At 37.2% G+C, this 25,495-nt stretch overlaps 2 protein-coding genes across 4 annotated transcripts; one reads left to right on the top strand and one right to left on the bottom strand.

The window, feature by feature from the left end:
• The first annotated feature begins 13,338 nt into the window (after positions 1-13,338).
• LOC145039571 (uncharacterized) lies at positions 13,339-18,317 on the top strand. Of its 3 annotated transcripts, XM_078987605.1 has the most exons (9): positions 13,339-13,538; positions 14,603-14,654; positions 15,003-15,076; positions 15,284-15,385; positions 16,390-16,521; positions 17,384-17,435; positions 17,639-17,712; positions 17,950-18,039; positions 18,151-18,317. In XM_078987605.1, the coding sequence occupies exons 1-9, from the start codon at positions 13,408-13,410 to the stop codon at positions 18,197-18,199; spliced, it is 756 nt and encodes a 251-aa protein (XP_078843731.1). In that variant the 5' UTR covers positions 13,339-13,407; the 3' UTR covers positions 18,200-18,317. The 3 variants fall into 3 exon arrangements, with proteins under 3 accessions (XP_078843731.1, XP_078843733.1, XP_078843732.1); XM_078987607.1 differs by lacking the exon at positions 16,390-16,521; XM_078987606.1 differs by lacking the exons at positions 14,603-14,654; positions 15,003-15,076.
• Positions 18,318-21,690: 3,373 nt separating this feature from the next.
• LOC145043994 (small ribosomal subunit protein eS19x-like) lies at positions 21,691-22,968 on the bottom strand. The gene is made up of 4 exons (XM_078992797.1): positions 22,821-22,968; positions 22,462-22,552; positions 22,191-22,374; positions 21,691-21,851 (listed from the first exon to the last, which is right to left on the bottom strand). Exons 1-4 carry the CDS (start codon positions 22,902-22,904, stop codon positions 21,776-21,778), a joined length of 435 nt encoding a protein of 144 aa, XP_078848923.1. The 5' UTR covers positions 22,905-22,968; the 3' UTR covers positions 21,691-21,775.
• Positions 22,969-25,495: the final 2,527 nt, after the last annotated feature.

The raw sequence follows: 25,495 nt of genomic DNA, 5'->3' as shown, positions 1-25,495 counted from the left end.
CCGGAGGCCGGGCAGTTGGATGAGCAGACTAAGGAGTTTCTCTCTTCAGAGATTACTCGCACCATACTTGAGCAGACTCCTGTGATCTTCGGTTCGGTCAAGGAGGATATTCTAGAGCTGATGGACGAGAGACTAGGCACATTTCGTGCAGAGGTGGCGGCCATGATGGGGTCGCGCACGCTTACTTTCAGGGAGTTCCGAGCATGTGGAGCTCCAGATTACCACGGGGCGCAGGACCCCAAAGCGAGTACTAGATGGTTAGCGGGTGTGGCCAATGCTTTCTGCACGAGTAGGTGTCCTGAGGGGGATAAGGTCATATTGGCGTCCTGTCTTCTAAAGGACAGGGCACGAGATTAGTGGGAAGAGGTCGGACATGCCATTGGAGATGACAGCTTTGGATGCTATGACCTGGGCTGATTTTACTACCAGGTTCAGAGCCGAGTTTGCACCGGTTATTGAGGTGTAGTAGTTAGCCAGATAGTTTCAGGATCTTACTCAGACTACAGAGACAGTGGCGGAGATTACTGCCAAGTTCAGGGAGAGGGCTCTTCTTGTTCCTCAGTATGCGACTAATGAGGAAATGAAGAAGGCCCGTTATCATGAGATGTTGCGGAGTGATATCCGCCAGTTTGTGAGCCGGTCCAGCTGTAAAATGTCGCATGACATGATTGCCAGGGCGAGAGAGAGAGAGAGAGAGAGAGAGATTGACCTTGAGATGGAGAGGAAGAGGAAGCTGAAGGCGGCTCCAGGTACAGGGAGTGCAGGCAAAAAGCCCAAGGGTTCAGATCACAGAGCTAAGAGTCAGCAAAGCCACGCTCGGTGTGGAAAGTGTGGGAGATTGCACGATGGGGAATGCAAGGCAGAGTGTCAGCTGCTACAAGTGCAGTCGGACTAGGCATATGAGCAGGGATTGAACAGCCACTACTACCGTCGTTGCGGCATCAGACCTGATTTGCTTCCATTGCAATCAGAGGGGACATAAAAAGTCCCAGTGTCCGAGTTTAACTACTGCAGGAAAGGTGTCAGCACCTGCTCCTGCTACTTTGAGGATTACAGATGGCCCTTAGAGCTGAGCTGAGATGCCAGTGGCAAAGAGTAGGGCTTTTCAGCTGACAGCAGAGGAGGCGTGAGCGACTCCTGACGTGGTGACAGGTATGTATTTTTCTCCTTACCTCTGCATTTAATATTGGTTGTTTCTTATGGTTATATATTTTTTATAGGGTCGTTCTCCGTGAACGGCATATCAGCTACAGTATTGTTCGATTCGGGGGCTACCCGATCGTTTGTTTCACTTACGCTTAGCAAGAGATTTAGTAGAGCTCCGGGGGAGCTAGATTGTCCACTTGAGGTTGAGATAGCAGCCGACAGGACCGTTAGGGTGGCAAGAGTACACAGAGGATGTTCTCTATAGTTGTTCGATGAGCAATTTCTAGTGGACTTGGTCCCTATTCCCTTGCGAGGGAATAAGGTTATAGTAGGCATGGATCGGTTGAGCCCCAATGGGGCGGTGATAGATTGTGAGCTACAGTTAGTGAGGGTTCGCACTCCCATTGGGGGAGAGTTGGTGATTCAGGGCGAGAAGCCACAATGCGGACCAGTTCTGTGTTCAGCAGTGAGAGCGAGGCGCTATTTCCAGCAGGGTTGCGCCGGTTATATTGCCTATGTTTTTTATGCCCGGGAGAAGGGAAAGACGACAGTTGATGATGTCTCGGTAGTGCGAGACTACCCGGATGTATTTCCAGAGGATTTGCCTCGAATACCTCCCGAGAGACAGGTCGAGTTCAAGATTGACCTGATCCCTGGTGCGGCTCCGATAGCCAAGACACCGTATCGGTTGGCTCCCCCAGAGATGCAGGAGTTGTCTACACAGCTGCAAGAGCTGCTAGACAAGGGTTTTATCAGGCCGAGCAGTTCACCCTGGGGAGCGCCGATTTTGCTTGTAAAGAAGAAGGACGGGTCGCACCGTACGTGTATAGATTATCGGGAGTTGAATAAGGTAACGGTGAAGAGCCGTTACCCACTCCCGAGGATAGATGATTTGTTTGATCAGCTACAGGGAGCGTCTTGGTTTTCCAAGATCGATTTAGGCTCCGGGTATCATCAGATGCTAGTCAAAGTTGAGGATGTGCAGAATACTGCTTTCAAGACCCGCTATGGTCATTATGAGTTTGTGGTGATGCCGTTCGGGCTCACCAACGCTCCAGCCGTGTTCATGGACCTCATGAACCGCGTATGCAGACCGATGCTGGGTCGGTCTGTAATAGTGTTCATTGATGATATCTTGGTTTATTCCAAGACCCAGGAGATGCACGAGGAGCACCTGAGGGAGGTGCTAGAGACTTTGAGGAGGGAGAGACTTTTTGCGAAGTTCTCCAAGTGAGAGTTCTAGTTGCGCGAGGTGCAGTTCCTTGGTCACCTCGTCAACCAGAAGGGTATTCTAGTAGATCCGGCAAAAATAGAGGTTGTGATGCAGTGAGAGGTCCCGAAGTCTCCATCTGAGATTCGAAGCTTCCTAGGTTTGGCAGGGTACTACAGGAGATTCATCCAGGATTTCTCCAAGATAGTTGTACCACTCACCCGACTGACTAAGAAGTCGGTGGTGTTTTGCTGAGGGCCTGAGCAACAGGCACCATTCGTGACCCTCAGGCGGAAATTGTGCGAGGCATCGATTCTTACCCTACCAGAGGGAGTATAGGATATTGTAGTCTACTTTGATGCTTCGATCGCAGGTATGGGAGCAGTGTTGATGCAGTGAGGCCGTGTGACAGCTTACGCCTCAAGATAGTTGAAGCCACACGAGGCTAAGTATCCTACGCATGATTTAGAGTTGGGGCAGTGGTGTTTGCCCTCAAGATTTGGAGACATTACCTCTATGGGGTCTGTTGTACCATTTACACGGATCACGAGAGTTTGAGGTACCTCATGGATCAACCGAATCTGAACATGAGGCAGTTGCGATGGTTAGATGTGTTGAAGGATTACGATTGTGAGATCCTTTATCACCCAGGGAAGGCCAATGTGGTGGTCGACGCCCTGAGTCGCAAGGTGGCAGCAGCCACGATCAGGGATATATGTCTGAGGATGATAGTGATTACTCCATAGTTGGAGCAGATCAGAGAGGCACAGGTCGAGTGCCTCAAGGAGGAGAGCCAGAAGTGTGAGAGGATCGTGGGCCAAGTAGCTTCCTTCGACTATGACAGTCGAGGACTGTTGACCCTTCATGGGAGAGTCTCGATGCCATACTAAGGAGGAGTACGGCAGGTACTGATGGATGAGGCCCACAAGTCTCGATTTTCCATCCATTCAGGGGGCACGAAAATGTATAGAGATCTTCGACCCTATTATTGGTAGCCCTGCATGAAGCAGGACGTCGCCTGGTATGTGGAGAGGTGTCTGACCTGCAGGAAGGTCAAGACAGAGCACCAGAGGCATCATGGCAAGATTTAGCCGTTAGACATTCCAGTGTGAAAATGGGAAGACATCACCATGGATTTCATCACTAAGCTTCCCAGGACCGCACGTGGAGTGGATTCGATTTGGGTCATTGTGGATTTATTGACGAAGAGTGCTCATTTTATACTGATCCAGGAGAGTATATCGGTGGAAAAGCTAGCCGATATTTATGTGCGACAGGTTATGGCACGGCATGGAGTGCCTATTTCAGTGGTGTCAGATCGAGACGTTCGTTTTACTTCCAGATTCTGGAAGCGGTTTCACAACGAGATGGGGACTCGTCTCCATTTCAGCACTGCTTTCCACCCTCAGACGGACGGGCAGAGCGAGAGGACGATTCAGGCTCTCGAGGACATGCTCCGGGCATGTTTCCTAGATTTCGGTGGCAGTTGGGATACGTATCTTCCGTTAGCGGAATTTTCATATAACAATAGTTACCATGCGAGTATTAACCGCCCTCCTTTCGAGATGCTCTACGGGAGGAAGTGCAGGACCCCGATTTGTTAGGGCGAGGTCAGTCAGCATGTCATTAGGAGCACCAAAGTGGTGCTCATGACGACAGAGTTGATCCAGTAGGTTCGTAGTAGACTGCAGACTACGCAAAGTCGGCAAAAGAGTTATGCCGACAGAAGGCGTTCAGACTTGGAGTTTCAGGTGGGTGACATGGTCCTCCTGAAGGTATCACCCTGGAAGGTTGTCATTAGGTTCCAGAAGAAGGGCAACTTGGGCCCCAGGTTCATTGGACCTTTTACGGTTTTGGCCCGGGTGGGTCGGGCCACCTATCGATTGGATCTTCCAGCAGAACTTAGCCAGATCCACAACACTTTTCATGTTTCTCAGTTGAGAAAGTGTTTGGTGGACGAGTCAGCAGTTGTACCCTTGGAGGATATTTAGGTTGATAGAAACCTGAATTATATCGAGAGACCAGTTGTGATCTTAGATCGAAAGGTGAAGACCTTGAGGAACAAGGTGGTTCAGTTGGTGAAGGTGTAGTGGCAGCACCGGAAGGGTTCAGAGTGGACATGGGAGGTGGAGTAGGAGATGAGGGAGCACTACCGAGAGTTGTTTCTGGAGACAACAGACTTCGAGGACGAAGTCTAAGATAAGTGGGGGAGAATTGTAAGGCCACGTTCCTGGTATGTATTTATTTTGATTAAATGTTTCTTTTTGGAAGAGCTACTCGGCGATTTGTAGCCCTAACTCGCCGAGTAGATGTCGAGTTGGATGCGGGCTTTAAATGATATACTCGGTGAGTCCACGCCTGGACTCGGCAAGTAGGCCAGTCAGGAGAAAACCCTAATCCTTAGGGTTTGCACCCTATTTAAACGTCTTTATAGCCCCATCTCAGCCTCTATCACCCTCAGAGCATTCCTTATCGAAACCCTAGCCTCCATTAGTAAGTTTGAGTGATTGTTGCCTTGTGAAAGGACTTTTGGTGCACATTGGAGCAAGTGGAAGAAGGGAGAGGTTGAAGAGGTCAAGGAAGGGGACTTAGATCCAGAACACATTCGTTTGTGGTCATCCATTCTAGTAATAAAGTTTCCATCTTGATTATTGATCTATTAGATCTTTTGTCCCTAAATTGTTGCTTTTAAGCCCTGAAACCCCAAATCCTTTGTAGAGAAACCTTATGGTTGGGTTATACTTTAGATCTGGACTCTCATTACCTTCTAAAAGTGTTAAGTTTCAGTCATATTTGTGATTAAGGTCCCTCTTGAGCTTAGAACCCCATTAAGAGCTTAGTTTGGACATTTGAAGCCCCTAAAGCTATGCATGCACGTAAAGTTTGCAACTTTATGTGATAAGCATGCCCTAGAAGCCTAGATTTGTGGTTTGGAGCCGTTGCATGGCTCAAATCAGGTTTGTATGGAAAAAGGACTGAATCAACTCGGGGAGTAGAACGTTGGACTCGGTGAGTCCTATGAAGATAGCCGTGAACTCGGCGAGTTGGATGAGCAACTCGGCGAGTCCGATGAAGATTGCCTTAGACTCGACGAATTGTTCTTCAACTTGTAACAACCGAAAAATGCCGCCAATTTAAATTTTTCAAAAACAATCCACTTTAATAACACTATTAACAAAGGTTTTCAATACATTATTCATCAGAGTATTCCCAGGTTCATTTTATAAACATAAACGCGAGGAACGGTACCATCACGCCTTTTCCTTGCCACTGCTCCCTGAAGAACCTGAAAAACATTAAACCACAACTGTCAGCCCAAAATCTTAGTGAGATACCCCCAAAATACCAACCTCATATACCATATACATATCGCACTATCTCATAACGAATCACAGAACAGTCATGCATAACGGGTCTACTGTGGGACTGGTCCGCCTTGACGGGCCTTCAGTCCACCTAGTCCACCCTCCGAGTCCAATCAAGTACCTCGAGTCTACAGTGTGGTTGGTCCGCCCGCACTGGGCCTTCAACTCACCTGGTCCACTCTCTGAGTCTACAGTATGACTGGTCCGCCCGCATCGGGCCTTCAGTCGGCCTGGTCCACTCTCCGAGCCTATCCGGACCGCTCGTTGGGCCTTCGGAACAACCGGTCCGCCCTGAGTATCTTGGCCTACAGCACAAAGCAGGACTGCCTCAACCCATCTCCAGTCCAAACAACCATGTACGCATAAACATATAATCATATAACAGTTCACATTCAAATAAGCCGATCTAGCATATCACATAGCATAACATACTCTAAGCAGGATACCGACCTAACAGGTCATTAGCATAGCATCTCCCTATCTCTCAGGATACCGATCTCAATCAGGTCTCTAACATATACCGTTCTAACTCTCAGGATGCAAGCATAACACAACAACGAAATAGCAACAACTATCCGGATCTCAATCCGATAAGGGCCGGCCTTGGTGCCTTAGACCCTGTTGATATAGTGAGGATAACTCACCTCGAAACTGCCGGCTGAGAGGATAAGATCCCGCTGCTCCAACTCTGACACGAACTCCTCCACTGAACACCAAAACATCCAATTCAATAAATGCCCTTAATTACCAAATTACCCCTGGAAGACAACTGGTCAACCTTGGACAAAGTCAAAGTCAACCCCCGACTGAACCTACTCGCCGAGTCAACCCGATGACTCGCCGAGTCCCTATGCTCAGAACTTCCCTCAATCAGCGACCCAACTCACCGAGTCACCCCAAGACTCGCCGAGTCCAACAACTCTGAGTCCACTCGCACCCAACTCACCGAGTCATCCCTTGACTCACCGATTCTCGACTCAACTAGAAAATATTGGGACTCTTCAACAAGACTCGTCGAGTCCAAGAACAGACTCGCCGAGTCTAAGGCTATCTTCAACCTACTCGCCGAGTTATTCTTCCAACTCGCCGAGTTCCAGGCCATCTTCAAGCAACTCGTCGAGTCCACCCATGTGACTCGTCGAGTATCACCGGTCTGAATCAATTCAGAAGCACTCCAGGCCATGCAATTGATCCAAAACAGATATCTAACCTCCTACAATCCATCCATCACGTAAAGTGGCAAACATTACGTGAAACCAAAGAGATCTAGGCCTTATTCACCTTAGAACTAAGGTTTGGGACATGATAGCTCCATTAACAACACAAGAACAGGGGCTTTAATGCTCTTAAGATCTTCTCCACTCCAGATCTGAGGTAGCAACCTCAGATCCATCCTTCCAACTCAAGATGCCACACAACTAAGCTTCCCACACAACTCTAAAATGAGAATCTAAGAGAACACAGCCCAAGAACGAAATATTACCTCCAAAGAATGCCCCAACAGCAATGAAACTCGAATCCAAGCAAAGCCCTTTGATCCAAGCCTCTTCTCCTTCAAGATTTCTTCAACAAGCACCTCTCCAAGCTCCAATTTTCTCAACAATGGGGTTCCTCCACGAAATTAGGGTTTCTGGGACTCAAGGGGAATCAAGGAGGCTGTGGAGGAAACAGAATGATCTTTATATAGGGCTCATTCCCCGGATTTAGGGTTTTCTTCGCCCAGCACCTACTCGCCGAGTCCATCTTTGGACTCGCCAAGTAGGTCGCTTGACACACGAACAAAGTCGCGACTCTACTCGCCGAGTCCATCCATGGACTCGCCGAGTCTCCCTTCAAGATTTACACTTTTAGCCTTTCAACTCTACTCTTGCTATTCCATGATGTTACACAACTCGATGATTCGGATGAACTTGGACTCAGTATGTGTGCATCGAAGAAGAACGCATCGAGTCTTCGCTAAGCTCGACAAGTAGAAACGAGTATAAAACTAGAACAGATGGAAGGGACTCGACGAGTTGGCGAGCCAACTCAGCGAGTCCGGTCAACCAGGAAGTTGACTTTGATCAGGAAGTTGACTTTGACCAGGAAGTTGACTTTGACCAGGAGGTAACATAGTCATTTTACCCTAAGATTAGTTATCAGTATTTGACTTAGTGTTTATGGAAATTGTAGTCGGGGAGTTCCAGAGCAGTTGTCACATAGTTTCAGATTTAGCATCTCGACAGTCAACGTTACGAGGTGAGTTTCCTTCTAGTAGGAACGGGTGTAAAGCCACAATGTCGACCCGTTGAATTAGTAGTAGTTTCCGAACCTCGGTCCGATGTAGTAGTTAGAATGTTTGATACCTACGTGGCTCAGACAGTGTTTATGTGTTATGTATTCCGGGCTACGACCCGATGCGGTATGCAATTTATGTGTTCATGCTAGTTGATATGTTTATACTATGTTATGTTATGCTCAGATAGTTCCCGGACTTTGGTCCGATGCAGTTAGTTCCGGACTTTGGTCCGATGCAGGGGACAAGGTCCCAGTTAGTTTCGGACTTTCGTCTGATGCAGTTAGTCTCGGACTTTGGTTCGATGCATAGGGCAAGGCTCTGGTTAGTTTCGGACTTCGGTCCGATGTTGTTTCCAGACTTCGATCTGATGCAGTGGGCAAGGCCTAGTATGTGTTATATGTTATTGTATGGTATGTGGTAGTTTGGGGGAGCTCACTAAGCTTTGTGCTTACAGTTTCAGTTTTGGTTTCAGGTACTTCCGCAAGTAAAGGGAAGGGCTCGGGTTAAAGGCATCGCACACACCATAGCTTCAGTTTGTCCTAGAAGTTGTTTTAGTTTTTCATAGATGTGTTTTGATACAGTCTTGATACAGCTTTCTCATGATACTTTGCTATGGTTTTGAGATATTGGTGTATGGGTTTTATTTTATGATATTGACATGATGTTTTCAGTACTTATTAAACAAAAAAATTTGGGTCGTATTTTTGGGATGTTACACTTAGCCTTCATTTGAGTGATTCTTGAGCTTCATAGTGGTTTAAGTGTGTTTTGGTGCTTGAGGAAGAAGAAGGAGCTTCTTGAAGAGTCATTGATTGGCTCGGAGCTTTTGGAACCAAGCTTTATTCAGATAGATCTAGCCCCTGGAGGTGTAAAGTTGCAACCTTGATGGTTTCCTCATATAGATTTACTTGGGTCTTAAGTTGTTATGTTTTGTACCTTGAAGAAGAAGTAACTTGGTAATCAAGCTTTGGTTGGATTTGAGCTTCTAGATCAAGATTCTTCGTCACAATTGCAAGCTAGTAAAGGTATAAAGTTCTCATATTGATGCTTTTCATCATAAGATCTAAGTTAGGGCTTGAATTATGCATGTTATGGTCTTTTGAGAGCTCCTTATGAGTTTGAGTCACTCCAAGAACCTAGGATTGTATATATTGCCTTTTCTAAGTTGGATTTGATTTAAAGATGGAGTCTTGATGCATTAAATCCTATGCTTGAGTTATTGGTCACTCTGTTAAGTTTAAGTGCTTGAAATCATGATTGGACCTTTTTGAGCCATGCAAAGACTTAAAGCCTTCGACTTTGTGGATCAAGTCACTTATATTTAGCTATTATGAGGTTTTGGACATTTGGCTTCCATGATTAAGTCATTGGAATGACTTTTGGGTAGCTATCGAGAACGTCGTGCGTACCACTGGGGAGCGCAACGCGTTCCGGCTAAGATGCTCATTTTTGGACCGGAGACGTACGCTGTACGTGCGTCTGATCAGATAGGTATTGGGTTTTTTGGACATGGACTCTTTTAGAATGGGCTTTAGTTGGGCTTTAGGGTAAGGCCCATATGAGGGTTTTGGGCCCAATTTGGAAAATTAGACCATAGTTGGGCCTTGGTTGATTTTTGGCTTTTAAGCCTTTTAGATTGTGAGATTGGACCTTAGTCTTGGACCAAGCTAGGTTAGGGGTAAAATGGTATTTCTGCCCTAAGAGTGGATTTATGGTTATGAATTGGAACCCAGTTATTTATTGGGTGTTGCTTTGATCTTGATAGTTCGGCGATCTATTAGCCAGTAGGCAGGGACTTTCTGTGTGATTCGATAGTACGAGGTGAATCTCCCTTCGTAGAATTCGTGGGTCGAAGGCACCAAAGTCGGCCCACTAGTTATGTTATAACGTGATAATTGTATTTGTGATAATTATCAGTTATGCATGTATTGTTTGATGACTCTTTAATCTATGTGTGATATCATGTGGTAGTGGTAGGGGTGAAATAGACTCGATATAAAGTTGAAATAGACCGAAGGGGTAGATCGAGCATCGAGATATGCTCGGCAATATCCAGTTGAAATAGATCGAAGTGACAGGTCGAGCACCCAGATATGTTCGGAAGTATCCAGTTGAAATAGACTGAAGGGGTAGGCCATACATCCAGATATGTGTGACAGTATGTTGTTTTGGTTTGTGGAATGGTGGGGGAACTCATTAAGCTTTATGCTTACGATTTTCAGTTTATGTTTCAGGTACTTCAATTTTCAAATGGAAGAGCTCGGAATGATTGCAGAGCACACAACACATGTTTCTGTATTATGTGATTTAGTCTGATATGATGATAGTTTGATAAATCTTGATTACCCTGGTTTTATGGGAATGATATGTATTGACGATTTATTAATCTAAAAATGAAAATTTTATGTCGTTATTTTTCGAGCGTTACTATATATATATATATATATATATATATATATATATATATATATATATATATATATATATATATATATATATATATATATATATATATAGGGGACGATTCACTTGAGAATAAAAAAAATAGAGATCTTGAGATTAAACCTCAGCCACATATTTCGCATTTGTCGTTCTAATGCTCTAGCATACCAGCAGCAACGATGTATGCCTAATCATAAATTATTATATGGCAGAGAGGTATAATCATATAGGATTATACATGTTTATACGTATATGCATAATCATAAATGATTATACATATATGTATGTTCACAGATTGAGTAATCATAAATGATTATTACAGTTAGTCGCAGAAGAGGTGGTGGTGACAAAGGTGGCGGTGGTATAAGTAATGGAGGTGACAATGGTGGGGTCGACTGGTGTCAAAGGTAGTGGTAGTGGTGGTGGCGGTGGCGATTACGGTGGTGGGGATGGTGGCGGAGGAGGAAGGAACGGGTGGCACTGTGTAATCGTTTATGATTACACCAGACCTGCCACGCCGGTACGCCAAAGGGTTAGAGCGGCAGATGTGAAATACGTGGCTGAGGTTGAATCTCGAGATCTATATATATATATATATATATATATATATATATATATATATATATATATATATATATATATATATATATATATATATATATATATATATATATATATATATATATATATATGGGGGACGGTTCACTTGAGAATAAAAAAAAATAGAGATCTTGAGATTAAACCTCAGCCACATATTTCGCATTTGCCGCTCTAATACTCTAGCGTACCAGCAGCAACGATGTATACCTAATCATAAATGATTATATGGCAAAGAGGTATAATCATATAGGATTATACATGTTTATACGTATATGCATAATCATAAATGATTATACATATATGTATGTTCACAGATTGAGTAATCATAAATGATTATTACAGTTAGTCGCAGAAGAGGTGGTGGTGGTATAAGTAATTGAGGTGATAATGGTGGGGTTGACTGGTATCAGAGGTGGTGGTAGTGGTGGTGGTTACGGTGGTGGGGATGGTGGCGGAGGAGGAAGGAACGGGTGGCACTGTGTAATCATTTATGATTACACCAGACCTGCCACGCAGGTACGTCGAAGGGTTAGAGCGACAGATGTGAAATACGTGGTTGAGGTTGAATCTCGAAATCTCTATTTTATTTGTAATCTCAACGGAACATATATATATATATATATATATATATATATATATATATATATATATATATATATATATATATATATATTCGAATATGTTATATTTAGAAGCTAATACAAGTAAATTTCTGTTGTTATAAAAAAAAATTTATGAAATTTATATATTTAAAGGGTTTTTTTTCTTTCATTCCGTACCTAAAATGTGTTTGAAATTGCCCTAATACACCCTTTTTTAATTCTGCTAATCAAAAAAATACCATAGCATGAAATGAACTTAAGAATAGTAACAACAATGGCAATTTATGCAATTTTACAATTACAAATTATTCATATTTTTGCATTCCATGCTATTACATATGGACAATTTCTTTAGTATTTTTATTTTGTCGACACAAGTACTATTTTTGTTAATTTATATTACACAAAGTCCATTTCGGCAATTTTGTATTACACCGTTACACATGAATTATTTCAGTAAATTTGTTTTTAAATAGAGACTATTTCTATAGTTTGTATTATAAAGTGAACATTTATGTAAGGTTGTAAATTAAAATAATATAAAACAATATAAAAAATAAATAAAAAGTTTGTATCATTGGCAAATAAAATTGATTGGTTAAAAAATATTAAAAAAAGAAAGAAACCCTTGAAAACCCACCGATGGGTTTGGTGCACACAGCACCGGTCGGTCTTTTTATTTTGTATTCGACTGCAATGTGGCTTTACCAAAAGGATAATTTTTATTTTAAAATAGTTTATTATATATAAAATCTAAATTATCTAAGTTTAAAAAATATTTTAAAAAAAATACTAAATTTTATTATTTTATAACTTCTTTTTCTTTACAAATTAAATACAATATTGATATATTTACGTATTGAATTTCTATTCTTAATCTATTTTGAAATATCAATTTAATGTCAGCAAAATTAATTAGTTTTAATACTTTTAATAGTTTTTAATAAAATAAAATAAAAAATCATAAATCAATAAACTTGCTATTTGTTCACATAATTTTTTTGGTATTCATATTTTAAATAATTGTGCATACTTATTCTACTTAATCGATGTTTTATAACTATAGGGAATTATAAATTTTAGAGTAAATTACACGAATGGTCCCTATGATTTAGGGTAATTTGCACGTTTGATCTCTAATTTATTTTTTTAACTCGGAAGGTCTCTATTGTTTGTTTTTGTTGCGCGCTTGGTCCCTATGTTATTTAAAAAGACTATTTTGCCCTTGATTTTTTAATTTATTTAAATAAACACACCCCCAAACCCATCCTCTTCACTTTACCTTATCCACCCCATCATTTTCTCTATTTAAATAATAGTCTTTTTATGTTAGACAGGGACCAAACACGTAACAAAAACAAATAGTAGGGACCAAACGCGTAACAAAAACAAACAGTAAAGACCCTCCGAGTTAAAAAAAATAAGTTAAGAACTAAGCGCGCAAATTACCCCTAACCACAGGGACCATTCGTGTAATTTACTCTAAATTTTATTTATTAAATAAAAAAGGATTTTAGTTGAATTGTTAATGAGAGTTAAATTTTAGATTTGGTTGGGTATAGATAAAGAATAAAGAAATTACTTTGTTCATAAAATAATTATTGTTGGATTTGATTGTGAGCGGAAAAAGACAAATTAATTGTTAATAAATAGTCTAACAAACACCATCTATATATATAATCTATATAATGTATACACTCTTCAAAATATAGGCATCATTTTCAGCATAGAGTGGCCCCATCATCCAAACACACACAAACGATAATGGCGATGTCGGCATGGATGATAGTCGCAATGAAGACGCTGTTTGGCATATTGGCTTGTGTGATGTTTGCTACGCTTCTATGGGCAACCTCCATGGATGGCCTCGCTTCTTGTATCGACCTACGGGATAAGTAAGTTCAACTTCAAAAGCTTAAATTACAGATTTTTTATTTTTTATTTTTTCTCAAAATTATCAGTATACATCGTCGGTGGTTTATTTCCTTTTAGCATGCGTTTTCAAATGAAAATTTGATTTTGAGATATTGGTAGTTATAAACCAATATTTAGTCAGCCAAATTTCTCGAGAAATCGAATTGAATTGTTTTTATATATGCATAGCATGATAGTCTGGTATGGAATTAGAGTCCAGATTTTTGGGAATATTTTTTAAAAACCAATTGTCTCTATCAATTGTAGTTTACAAAGCAGGGTTTTGGATTGGTCTTTATGTTCGTTAATATAATTTAGAAGAAAAATGGACTGATAATAATTCAATAGATCAACCGATTTAGATGGATGGATATATGGATTCATATAATTGGTCAAACGTAGGATGAAGGATCCATTTTAATACTAATATATAAATGGGTTTATGGTGGAACAGGGCAATCACGGTATGGAATTGAAAATTAGTTTTAATTTTAAGTTAGTAAATTTTTAATTTAAAAAATAAATCAATTATGTATGTTGGGAGAGATGAGATGGATAGATTTATCTGTTGTAAGATTGGAACGGTGGACGTGAAAGTAAATAAATAGATAATAAATAAATAATAAATAATAATAATAATAATAATTAAAGTGGGTTTAGAATGGTGAATGGTGATAGTGATGTTTCTCCCCCTAAGTTTGATGGGTAGTCGCTTTCTTTGTAAAAATAAATCCATCTAGATCTACCCAAATGGTTATCTCCACGGCATGTATACACAATTCGTATTTTATATTTTTGAAAAGAAATTTTCTTTTATAAAATTAGGGTTCTTCTAATTTTTTAACAACAAACGTGTAACATATAAGGAAAATTGGGGTTCTCTATTTCTTTAATGGGATAAATGAGCTAAATATAAGAAACAACAAAATGTATTTCAACATTGTTTTTTTATTTGCATCCAAGGTTATCGGAACATCGTAAATGTTATTTCTTATCTACTTTATTGTTTTCTCTTTAATAATTTTAATTGTCAAATTATTTGCAGGTGGTTTGTAGTCGCACTCATAAACTTTTACATAAATTTTGCTATTATAGGGGTAAGAATATCATTTATAAAATTTGCATTCTAGACATTGAAAATTAACCATTGCAACTACATCATGTATGAGCTAAATAATCACATACTTACACCATGCACATGTAATTTAAATATGATAAGCTATCTTATCAATTAATAATTTATCAAAAAGCTAGCTTATGAGATAATTTATTTGCTAAGATAGCTATTTTTATAGTCTTACTAAACACTAACAACAAGCTCAAAAAATAAGTTAATTTACGAACTCGTATCTTTACCATTTTCTATTATTTTAACGAATAATAAGTATTAAGTAAGCCTTTGGTGATTCCCATTTTTGTTGTAACATAATACTTGTAATCTTTAGGCTTGGATTGTCTACAAGGAATCGAGTTTGATCAGGGCAGCTGTTTTAATATCAATAGCAATTATTTTAGGAAGGTAATCTTCTTTTTATTAAGTAGAAGTGTAACGTGTTACAAGTTATTTTTCAGTTCAAAAAATCAAGTAAGATATTGTTAGTCTGTATCTTATTTTTTGTATCATCAATTTATTTATATGGCTCATTTTTCAATGAAAAATCTCCGATTATGTGGAGAAATAGTATATCTAATACATTATACACTCAAATTTTCATTCCTTGTACAGTGTTATTACATGTGGATACATCGCTTTGCAGTTCTTTAAGTTGTCACCTGAAGAATCTTCGAATGATCCATTTTATTTTGTGTTAGTGAGACATCAAAAAAGGTAAGAATCTTTCAACTTCATTTTTATTTTGAAAACTAAACTTTTCGCTTTCAATCGTCCTTTACTTTCTATCATGTTATAAATATGATGATATGTAGTTGAATTTGAAATCATATTAAACAATTTCTTAACTTTATATATTGAGAAAATGACAAAAATAGTCATTTACACTAATTACATTACAAAAATAGTCAAAAAAAACCGAAGTTGCAAAAATAACCATGAATTTCGCAGAAGGAATAGTCTCATCTGTGAAAAGGGTTTTCCATCTGTGAATGTACAAGCAGCTAAAGCACAACTGTGCTTTAGCTGCTTGTACATTCGCAGGTGGTTTATTTTATTTTATTTTTTTCTCTATATATATTGAAATTGTAGAGTAAATTCGCAGATGGAATAGCCCCATCTGCGATTTACTCTGATTCCATCTGTGAAATTGCGGGTTTTTTTTTTTAGTTTGACTATGAAATTAATTGGTTTGACTATGAAATAATATTGTTGAGCAAGAAGTTAAAGTTATGAATAGACGTGTGGTAGATAAAACTAAAAAGAAAAAAAAATCAAGTCAAAAAAATGAAAAAAAAGCATGTTTACGGGCATTATTTTGATGTTGGTGATGTACGTTTAGATATAACCGATCTACAAACCAATTGATTTCATAGTCAAAGTAAAAAAAAAAATTAAAAATAAAACCGCAATTTCACAGATAGAATCAGAGTAAATCGTAGATGGGGCTATTCCATCTGCGAATTTACCCTACAATTTCAATATATATAGAGAAAAAAAATTAAAAATAATAAACCACTTGCGAATGTACAAGCAGCTAAAGCACAGTTGTGCTTTAGCTGCTTGTACATTCACAGATGGAAAGCCCATTTCACAAATGGGACTATTCCATCTGCGAAATTCATGGTTATTTTTGCAACTTCGATTTTTTTTGGTTATTTTTGTAATGTAATTAGTCTAAATGACTATTTTTGTCATTTTCTCTTATATATTTGGCTTAGGGATGCCTTGGAACACATGAGGAGACCTTCTATTGTAACTGCAAGAGTAATCATTTCTTTATTAGGGTTCTTGATGCTTGGAACTTTTATTTATACGTTTGTTGTTCATGGATCTCCAATGCGTGTCTCAACGTAAATTTCATTCTCTTTTTATTTCTTTAAAAGTGGGTCTGGCAATGGGGCAGGTTTAAAGCGAATCGACCTTAATCCAAACCCGTTTAACACATTTTAAAATATGATCCAAAATCGCTCTGTAACCAGCAGGGTTTTGTATAATCAAACTGATACTCTTATCCATCGAATCAATAGATATCCAAATGCGTCCAGTAACCCATTGTTTTTTTGAAAAATCAAATACAAATGTTTATTTAAAAAATACATTAAATACTTGAGGACTTTCAATTGGAACTAAAAACATTATTATAATAATTTCCTATTGATTTTTGAATATTGAATGCGGTGATAGAGAATATCAATTGAAAACTTTCTTCCGATTGATAAATGATTTTATTGATTTATAAATGAAATTAGTGATTGTTTGATGAAATATTAATGAAATGATACCACAATTCTTAGTAAAAGACTGAAAGTCCAGAAGTCGACTATTTGAATCCTATGTAAAAATATTTTAGTATTTGGATTTTGCCATTTGGACTTTCGATTAGAATTAAAATTAAACTTTAGATAGGATAAAATATAAACGTATAATTCTAAAATTTATACGGGGCAGGTCATAAATGGAAAGGATCGATGATGATCCATACCCGACGCTTTTAATAAAAGGGTTAGCGGGTATGTGTTGTTAAACGGGTAAACAAATCAAAAATTATGCTCCAAACTCATATAATTCGTAAGGGTTTGGATCGGATCTGGGTCAAAATCTGCTTCATTGCCGGACCTATTTAAAAGTAATATAAAATTAGAAGGTTATTAAATTCTGCTTTTAATTCTCTTTTACATGGAATGTAAAGTTGATAATAGTAAATGCTTGTAGGTGTATGATAGCGGTAGTGATTGACTTCTATTTCCATGTTGTGGCTTTATCGGTAGGTCTCCATCTCAATTCATGATACACAAAATGTTGTTGATAAACTTTTAACAGATTTTTTGTTGTTTTAAATAACTCTATATTGTTTCAATAAGTAGTTTCATCTTGGACATAGTTTAATAGTGTCACTTTAGAAATATAAATACGTTGCAGTTTTCAACGTTAATGAATAACAAATATATTTGATTTGCTTCTTTTCAGGTGTGGGTGGCATATAAGGAATCAAGTTGGATAAGTGCTTTCTTTTGGATACTTTCACTTGTATGTTGTGGGAGGTAATTAAGCATTTATACCAACTATTCACCTTTTTTTTTGTCACTTAACATATAACTTACTCTCTTCAAATGATATGTTCACATGTTAATACTTTTTATTTTCCATCACTTTTGAATTGAAGATTCATCAATGATGTGTATACAACCATGCATATAAACACATATCTAGATTCATCTACTCTTATAATAAGAATACATGTTCTTATTTACTGATGTCAATTTTTAACTCTTTAACAGCATTGCTACATGTGTATACATCGTGAAGCAGTTGTTCTACCTCTCCCCTCAGCAACATGTTTCCCTTGTACTTGTCAATAACAGTAACACGTAAGTTGTTGCATATTGGATAAGCCAATGTTATTATTACATCATTTGTTATTCGTTTTTTATTAAAATCTTTTTTTTTTTATGTTTCTTGATATCTTTTATATTTTACAGAAACTTGCTCACAAGCGATCCGCTATTGATGGCTAATACCAATGCATAAGTAGATTATTGCAAGAGTTTGCTTTCTTCTAAATGTATCTTTTATGGTTTCACTATTATCGGACACTTTTACACTTTTGTTACTTCAGTTTGGACAATTTCATTTTTTGAACCATTAATGCCCTCTTCATACCCAACTAAGGAGGAAAAAAATTAAAAAAAAAATTAAAAAAAAAAAAACTCCTCCCTATCTTTCTTTTGACATGTTGGATGCTTTGTAGCTTTAAGATTTTTTAAAACCAAGTAAAATCCACAAAACACAAACAAACTAACAAAACTCTTCAACCAAATTTGGTTTTTTTTTTTTTTGCCAAAATGATTAAAAAAAATTACATAACATCAAAAATGATTTAAATTCTTCAAGGTGCAAGTGCAACAACCACAATCCGCCCAACAACTTGGTCAAGGTCTCATCGGCCATTAGACGTGATCCACATGTAATAACATTGTACAAAAGTGAAAATCATCGATTTGCAATTCTTTCAGTTGCACGCAACATTCTTCAACAATTAGAAGATTACACACATTTCAATGGCATTCGAAACATATTTTGAGGGTGTTAAAAAGTGAAAACATCTTGAAAGTCTAGGTCGTAACTACTAGTGTTTTTAAAATTATAAATGACCATAATTTAAAAATAAATAACCATCAAACTAAAACACAAGAATTTTTAAGAATTAGACTCAAACCCATATTGCCATAATCTACATGAGAATTTGATTAAGAAAAGCAATAGTAAAGTCGCATGTATGTTGATTCTAAAATAAAGCAAATTCCGCTAAACTTTTGCGATTAAAATTTGTTCTTCGCGGGCTATATTTATAAAACAGTCATCAACCCCACAAAACAAGGTTCAATACTTGTTCTCGAGAAACTTGTTTCTTTGTGAGTATTGATTGGCTTGTTAGTGCTTGGTCACCCTTTTCCCCATTACTCTGCGTTTAATATGAACATCAACATAGAAAAATACAAACAAGCAACTCATAATGATCTACGACCATAAAGAAAGAGAAGTTCGGATAAGAAAAGCCTTAATGGTGCAAAGAATACACATTAAGCATCATTAGGGTTTTAATCCATTGCAAAAAATGGTCATAAGAGTCACCGGTTACTAGCATAAAAGGGAAAAGAATACCTCCAGTGAAATAAGGAAAAACCACAATATTGTAAAGAATACCTATTAGGCATGTTGGTGATTTGTTATCATCAATATTATTTAAATGTAATGGGATTACTTTGTTGACAAAAAGTGATCTTAATAAATATTAAACAAGTAAGGAATGTGTGGAGTACACACTTGTTTAAGTTTGATCAAGTTTCAAAGTATATTGTCATTTATGGGCGAAGCCCCTAAACGAACGGGGGTTCAGGGGCAGCGCCCCTGGGAGCGGGGTCAAAGGGGTGGCAGCCCCTGGTGGGGTCCTAGGGGAAGAGCCCCTGGCTGGTCAGCGCAGAAATTTTTTACATAGGGTATGTTACTATATTAAAAAAAATGCATCGGAAAACTGGATTTTCAGAGAATTGACCTTTGTTTGACCCTTATCCAAACTTCCGTTTTTATGTCAATTTTTTATAGTTTTATGATGGTTTGAAACTGTCATATGATGGTTTGAAAATGTCATATGACAATTTTCAGACAAATATCATAAAGTCGGTTTTGGTCTCATATTTGCTACATACGAAACTATCATCAAAACATTCTAAGTTCTTGTCTTTCTGAGTCTTATCCGATTAAAGAATATTCGGAGTACCACCCAAATGCTTTAATTTGAAAGTGTTTAACACAATTCTCAGAATTCCAAACCTTTCTATACCCCAATTTCTAACAAGGCAGCGAAGATATCTTCAACAAATTTGATGTTTTATAGTAGGTGTATTGTTCATTCGTTATTTATCAATCAACAATAATCTTCTTAATGTAATTTTCTTGTTCCTTGGTATGTACATTTTCGGTCCATTATTTAGCAATACACAAGTGTCTTATATAATAATAAATGTCTTACATAAATTACTATACATTGATATATAACAAATTGTTGTATAACATCACATAAAATCAGTCAGGCAGTAGTTTAATAATACTATAATCGAAAATATACATTGTTATGATCTGTAGAAACAATGGAAAGTGAGGATACGGGTCTATCCACATCTAACTACTATATAAAAAAAAAATTAAAAATGATAAGACATTGATACTATCAAGACCTTCATCATCTTATATTGAACACCCATAATGCCTAAAATACTTATTAACGTTCCAGATGATTGTTAAAACGGTATTATTGTAGATGATCGCATTCAAGAATGTGTGTTATGGTTATCGGGATATCTTCATTATAAGGAGAGTATGTATATCATGTTATTGAACACTTTCATATCCATCAATATGTTATTCTAGTTCTTTTTGGAATCATTATAAATTGTTGTCTAAAGAATATATATTTATATCGGGGAAGTGTGATTATCGGCTTATTAAAACTTCATATCTCTCAAGATGTTATACTTGCTTTTTTGGGAGCTTTTTAAATTGTTTGTTTACTTTCTTAATATATGTTGTTGAGAAATCACACATAGAATATGAGTTTGTCATAATCTTCTATCAATCATGTCTATAAGTAGACTCAAATGACCACACAAGTTGATAATCACATTCCTTAGACCAACTCCAATAGAACGCTAAAAAACACCATTTTAGTGTTAGTTTTTCTTTTTATCACTCCAACCAACCTCTAAAATACACCATTTTAATGTGTGGGATACACTCAAACACCAAATTGACCTCTAAAATACACCATTTTAGTGTGTGGTTGGATTAGTTACACCATTTTAGCGTTTAAAACTCACCATTTTTATATTTTACCATTGGAGTTGGCCTTAGAAGCCTATCTATAGATTTTACTTAGAGTACTGCCGTAAAAATAACAATCACTTTGTGGTTTTCTTTTGTACCCTACTATTTTTATATCTTAGATAAGTTTTTGTTTGTTTCTAATAGGGTGAAGAACATTAAGATGAATCTCAAGTGCCCAATTAATCCCGTATTGATGCAAGAAAAGGAGAACAAGCACCCTATAAAGATTAACTTGTTTAAAGTCAACATACAATATCATCTATGAATTGCAAGATGCTAGTAACAATTATTACAAATAATCTTCAATGACTTTGATCTTATCTCTTCTTATTGGATCATCTACAAAATTAACATGGCAACACCAAACAAAAACATATATAAACATTTCATTTACTTTAAGTGAGTGGAACAAGACTATTAAGGCATCTACCATGGTCCATGTATATAAAAATCATGAGTATTCAATTCCATACTCTTCACATAATCCTACAAAATCATTCCTCATTGAAGTGTATTAATTCAAGTATCAAGATTAGAGCTTAAGTAGTTAAGTGATTGATCACATGTACTCATGTTCCAAATCCACAAATTCTCAGAAATACCACCAAAACACAAACAACTCAAAATTGAAAACAAGATTTCTTCAAACAAAATTTGATTTAAATTTTTTTAAAGTTAAGATTCATAATAGAGCTACATAACATCAAAAATTATTTGAATTCTTCAAGGTGCAACAACCACAATCCGCCCTGCAACTTGATCAAGGTCTCGTCGACCATTAGATGTGATCCTTCTTCCTCTGTAACACAACCAAAAAAATAAACAAACAATTTTACCATTTTACCCTTACATTTCAAAAAAACAAATTTCAAAGTATTGAAGTTGGGAGGAAATAGGAAGAAATGCAAATAGGTAAAAGGTTATTAAGTAACAAGTGCTTAATCCATTAAATCATTATGTTCAGATCAAGTGCTTAACACATTAACCTTAACAAGTCTAAAAAACGGTCCCTTAAGTAAGTAACAAGTAACAACATGTATATATGAAGTCTTTATATGATCAAGATTCAAGAGCAACAAATGGATTCTTGAAACAAGAAAATGCATTGATTAAAAGATAAAAGAAAATTGAAACTCACCCCTTGGGATCCATATCGATGATTTTCATGGTTTCCAATTGTTGAAGGATATGGCGAGCAATTCCACCACTGCTTTTGCAGAAATGTGGTGGAGCGCTTCCATTTCTCTTACGTCCGCCATAGATCCTCTGTAGTGCACCAACACCAAGACCACCTCTCAAGTATATTTTCCTAGCAATTGAAGCTGCAAATTGGAATTGTAAAATATGGGTTTGTTTAACTGTTTCTTCACTCTGATAATTGTGTGAAAATGGAAATAGAAAGAACTTACCAGCTCTGATGTAATACCAATCTGGATCATAAGGAGCAAGTTCCTTGAAGGTCGCAGTCTTCACGATATCAGTCCATTCAGGAAGCTCCATCTATGAAAATTAAAATTACCAAGATGATCAATTGTACATGAAAAGATTAGAGTAGAGAAATTAGGGGTAATGTTTCACCAAACACAGAATCAAAATTCATTTACAGTTAAAAAACACTAAAATTAGAGCCGAAGCTCACCAAATACAAAAGTTCAGTTCATTTTTAAGCATACAAAATTCGAGATTGATGCATTTGTGGGGGAAATAAAAAGCCACTCCGTTACTCTAAATCAACAAACCCTAAAATCAGTAGTGTTGTCGATTTTACCTTGCCAGATCGTTTGAGATGAGCGGCGTAACCCTTAACGAATTCATGCGGGGAAACATCCTTCACAGTTCTCGCTGTCGCCATTGTAGCTGCGTTGAGGCGATTTAGACCTGCACGAAGAGCAATTGGCTAGGTTTTCTTCCATAGTTGTGTCATAATATTTATGTGTGTCGATTTTGGCCCATCTGGACATATTGGGTATGTGGTCGAACCAGCAGCTCTTTAGACAAGTATTGGGCCCATCCATAAGCCGTTAACTTTAGTTGGATGTTTTGATGTCCATATAAACACAAAATAGGCATGCATCATTGAATCGTAAGTCCTAACCTTTTCTATAATATATATAAGGCTATAACTATAATCAAGGGTGAGCACAAAGAGTGGGTATCTGTTTTTAGAATCGGAAACGATTCGAAACTGTTGGTTCTTGAATTGAAACTGAAGTTACTGGTTTCGGTTTTAGTTCTTAAAAATTAGAACCGTCAAGGACCAGTTTTGATTCTGGTTTCCATTTGTTAGGAACCGTTACCCGTCAGGTAACATCCAGAACAAGTTCTGAAATATTAAAATTTAAAAATACTTAATACTTAAACAAATTGGTGGTAACAATTTTGATAACTAAGACAGTAAGACATTTGTTGGGACTATCTAACTGCATCTTGGAGGTGACATGCTAATAAATCAAATTTGCAGGTTTTTTTTAAAAAACAAATGGTCTGATGTAAATGTGAATACATGACTCTAAAACAATTTGAACATACGTGATGATAATATTTTTTGAAAATATTTGATTTTAAATAACATTAACAAGTTGATAGTCAAAATATGAACTTTGGTTTATGACTTATATTTAACAATTTTGGTTGTCTTTTAAAATAAATTATTTTTTGTGTCAATGACTAAGAATTATTTTGTATTAATGAAACTAAAAAAAAAATCATAATTAGGTTACCTAGTTTCCGGGGTTGGTTTCAAAAATTTAATAATTGCCTAGACCGGTTCCGACAAAATGGGGCGGGTGCCTACATATGATTATCCCTAGCTATAAGCATGGAAGACTACAGTGGCTTGGGGGTTCAGGGTATGCTAGTGGTTTGAGATGGCGGCCAGCTACATGGATAGAAACATTAGGTTATACGGAATGCATAACAAAACGATGTGTAACGTGACTTGCTTGCCAAGTCATGTGTAAGTTGGCTCCAAACACCACCCCCAACCTTAATAAGTGTGACCTCTCGTGACTATGGATACGATCCTTCAGAAGTGAGAGAGTGAAACGTTATCTCTCTCTCTCTCTCTCTCTCTCTCTCTCTCTCTCTCTCTCTCTCTCTCTCTCTCTCTCTCCAGCAACTTGACCATTGAATACCCTTTCCTATAACTAGTAAGAAGCAAGTGACTTGATTTTTTGGGTGATGTGGCGCACCTTCACGAGAATAATGTTGTCTTGCATTCTATATAGCATAACCGAACATGAAGAGGTATAGTGGACGATGTCTGTCCAATTCCCCAATCAATTCCCTTACCAAACATGAAGAGGTATAGTAGACGTTCGTTATTATACATACATATATATATATATATATATATATATATATATAGACACACACACACTAGCCGTTTACCCACGCAAAGCGACGAGTGCGAATATTTTTTTAGAAATTAGTTTCTTGAGGCGATTACAAATAATTTACTACATCAATTTTGTTGGATATAATCATATAACTTAGAGGATACTTCACTTAGGGGTTTAAATTTTCAAATTGTTGAGTGTGTAAAATAGTTGTCAATTGATTAGAATGGGTGTTCCGATTTCGATGATGCGCTTGATTTGTGGATAGATTATCTATGTTAGTTATTGTATGGGTTTGCAACATGCAATGCTTTCTAGCAAAAAGATCATTTATGTAGAAATAATTGTTGGTTAACATAGTGAGAAAAAGGTGTTCATGGATTATAATGACAATTTGTGAACTACTATATTGCACACATGTACAAAGAATGATATTATATATAAAAACTCATTATACAACATAAACCCAAAACTTCAAATTCCAAAACTAAAATATTAACCATTTGGATTGTGGTGACTTAGTAAGACATGTGAAGGATATGATGGATAACATATTGATTCATGTTCAAATCTTTGCACTATTCAACTCATGTGGTCATGGAAGTTCATCTGTTGTGACTCCAGAGCATAAAGCATAGCCTTATGTTTGAAGCGGATGATTACTCGGTGCTTGAAAGCTGGCCCAGAACCTTCATTAGGTAAGTTTGTTTTTCAAAAAAAAATCGAAAATATCAAAACCTAAAACAAAAATGATTCACCAATAGGAAATAAATTTGGATATTTCTAAGTTTCCTTTTAGTAGTACACTAATGGTTATTTATGACAAATAGTTTTTGGACATTGTTAAGATTTCTTTCGGTTGGTTGTTTCTTATTTAAGATAATATGTTTATTATTTTTGTTGCGAATAGTAGTATAGCGTTGTTTTGGATAAAAATAAAAAAAATGTTAGGTGTTTTTGTTTAAAAGGAAAAGTAATTTATTTTGGATTAAAAATAAATTTGCATTGTCGTTTTAGGTAAAACAGAAGTTCGTTTTCCATTAATTGAAAAAGAAAAATACTTTTTTTGTTTTCAGATTAAACCAATCTATTTAAACAAACACTC

Source organism: Lactuca saligna, chromosome 4 (genome assembly GCF_052625555.1).
Source record: "Lactuca saligna cultivar CGN05327 chromosome 4, ASM5262555v1, whole genome shotgun sequence".
NCBI lineage: Eukaryota > Viridiplantae > Streptophyta > Magnoliopsida > Asterales > Asteraceae > Lactuca > Lactuca saligna.
The sequence above is the reverse complement of the archived record's forward strand: the minus strand, read 5'-3'. Positions and strand labels throughout refer to the sequence as shown.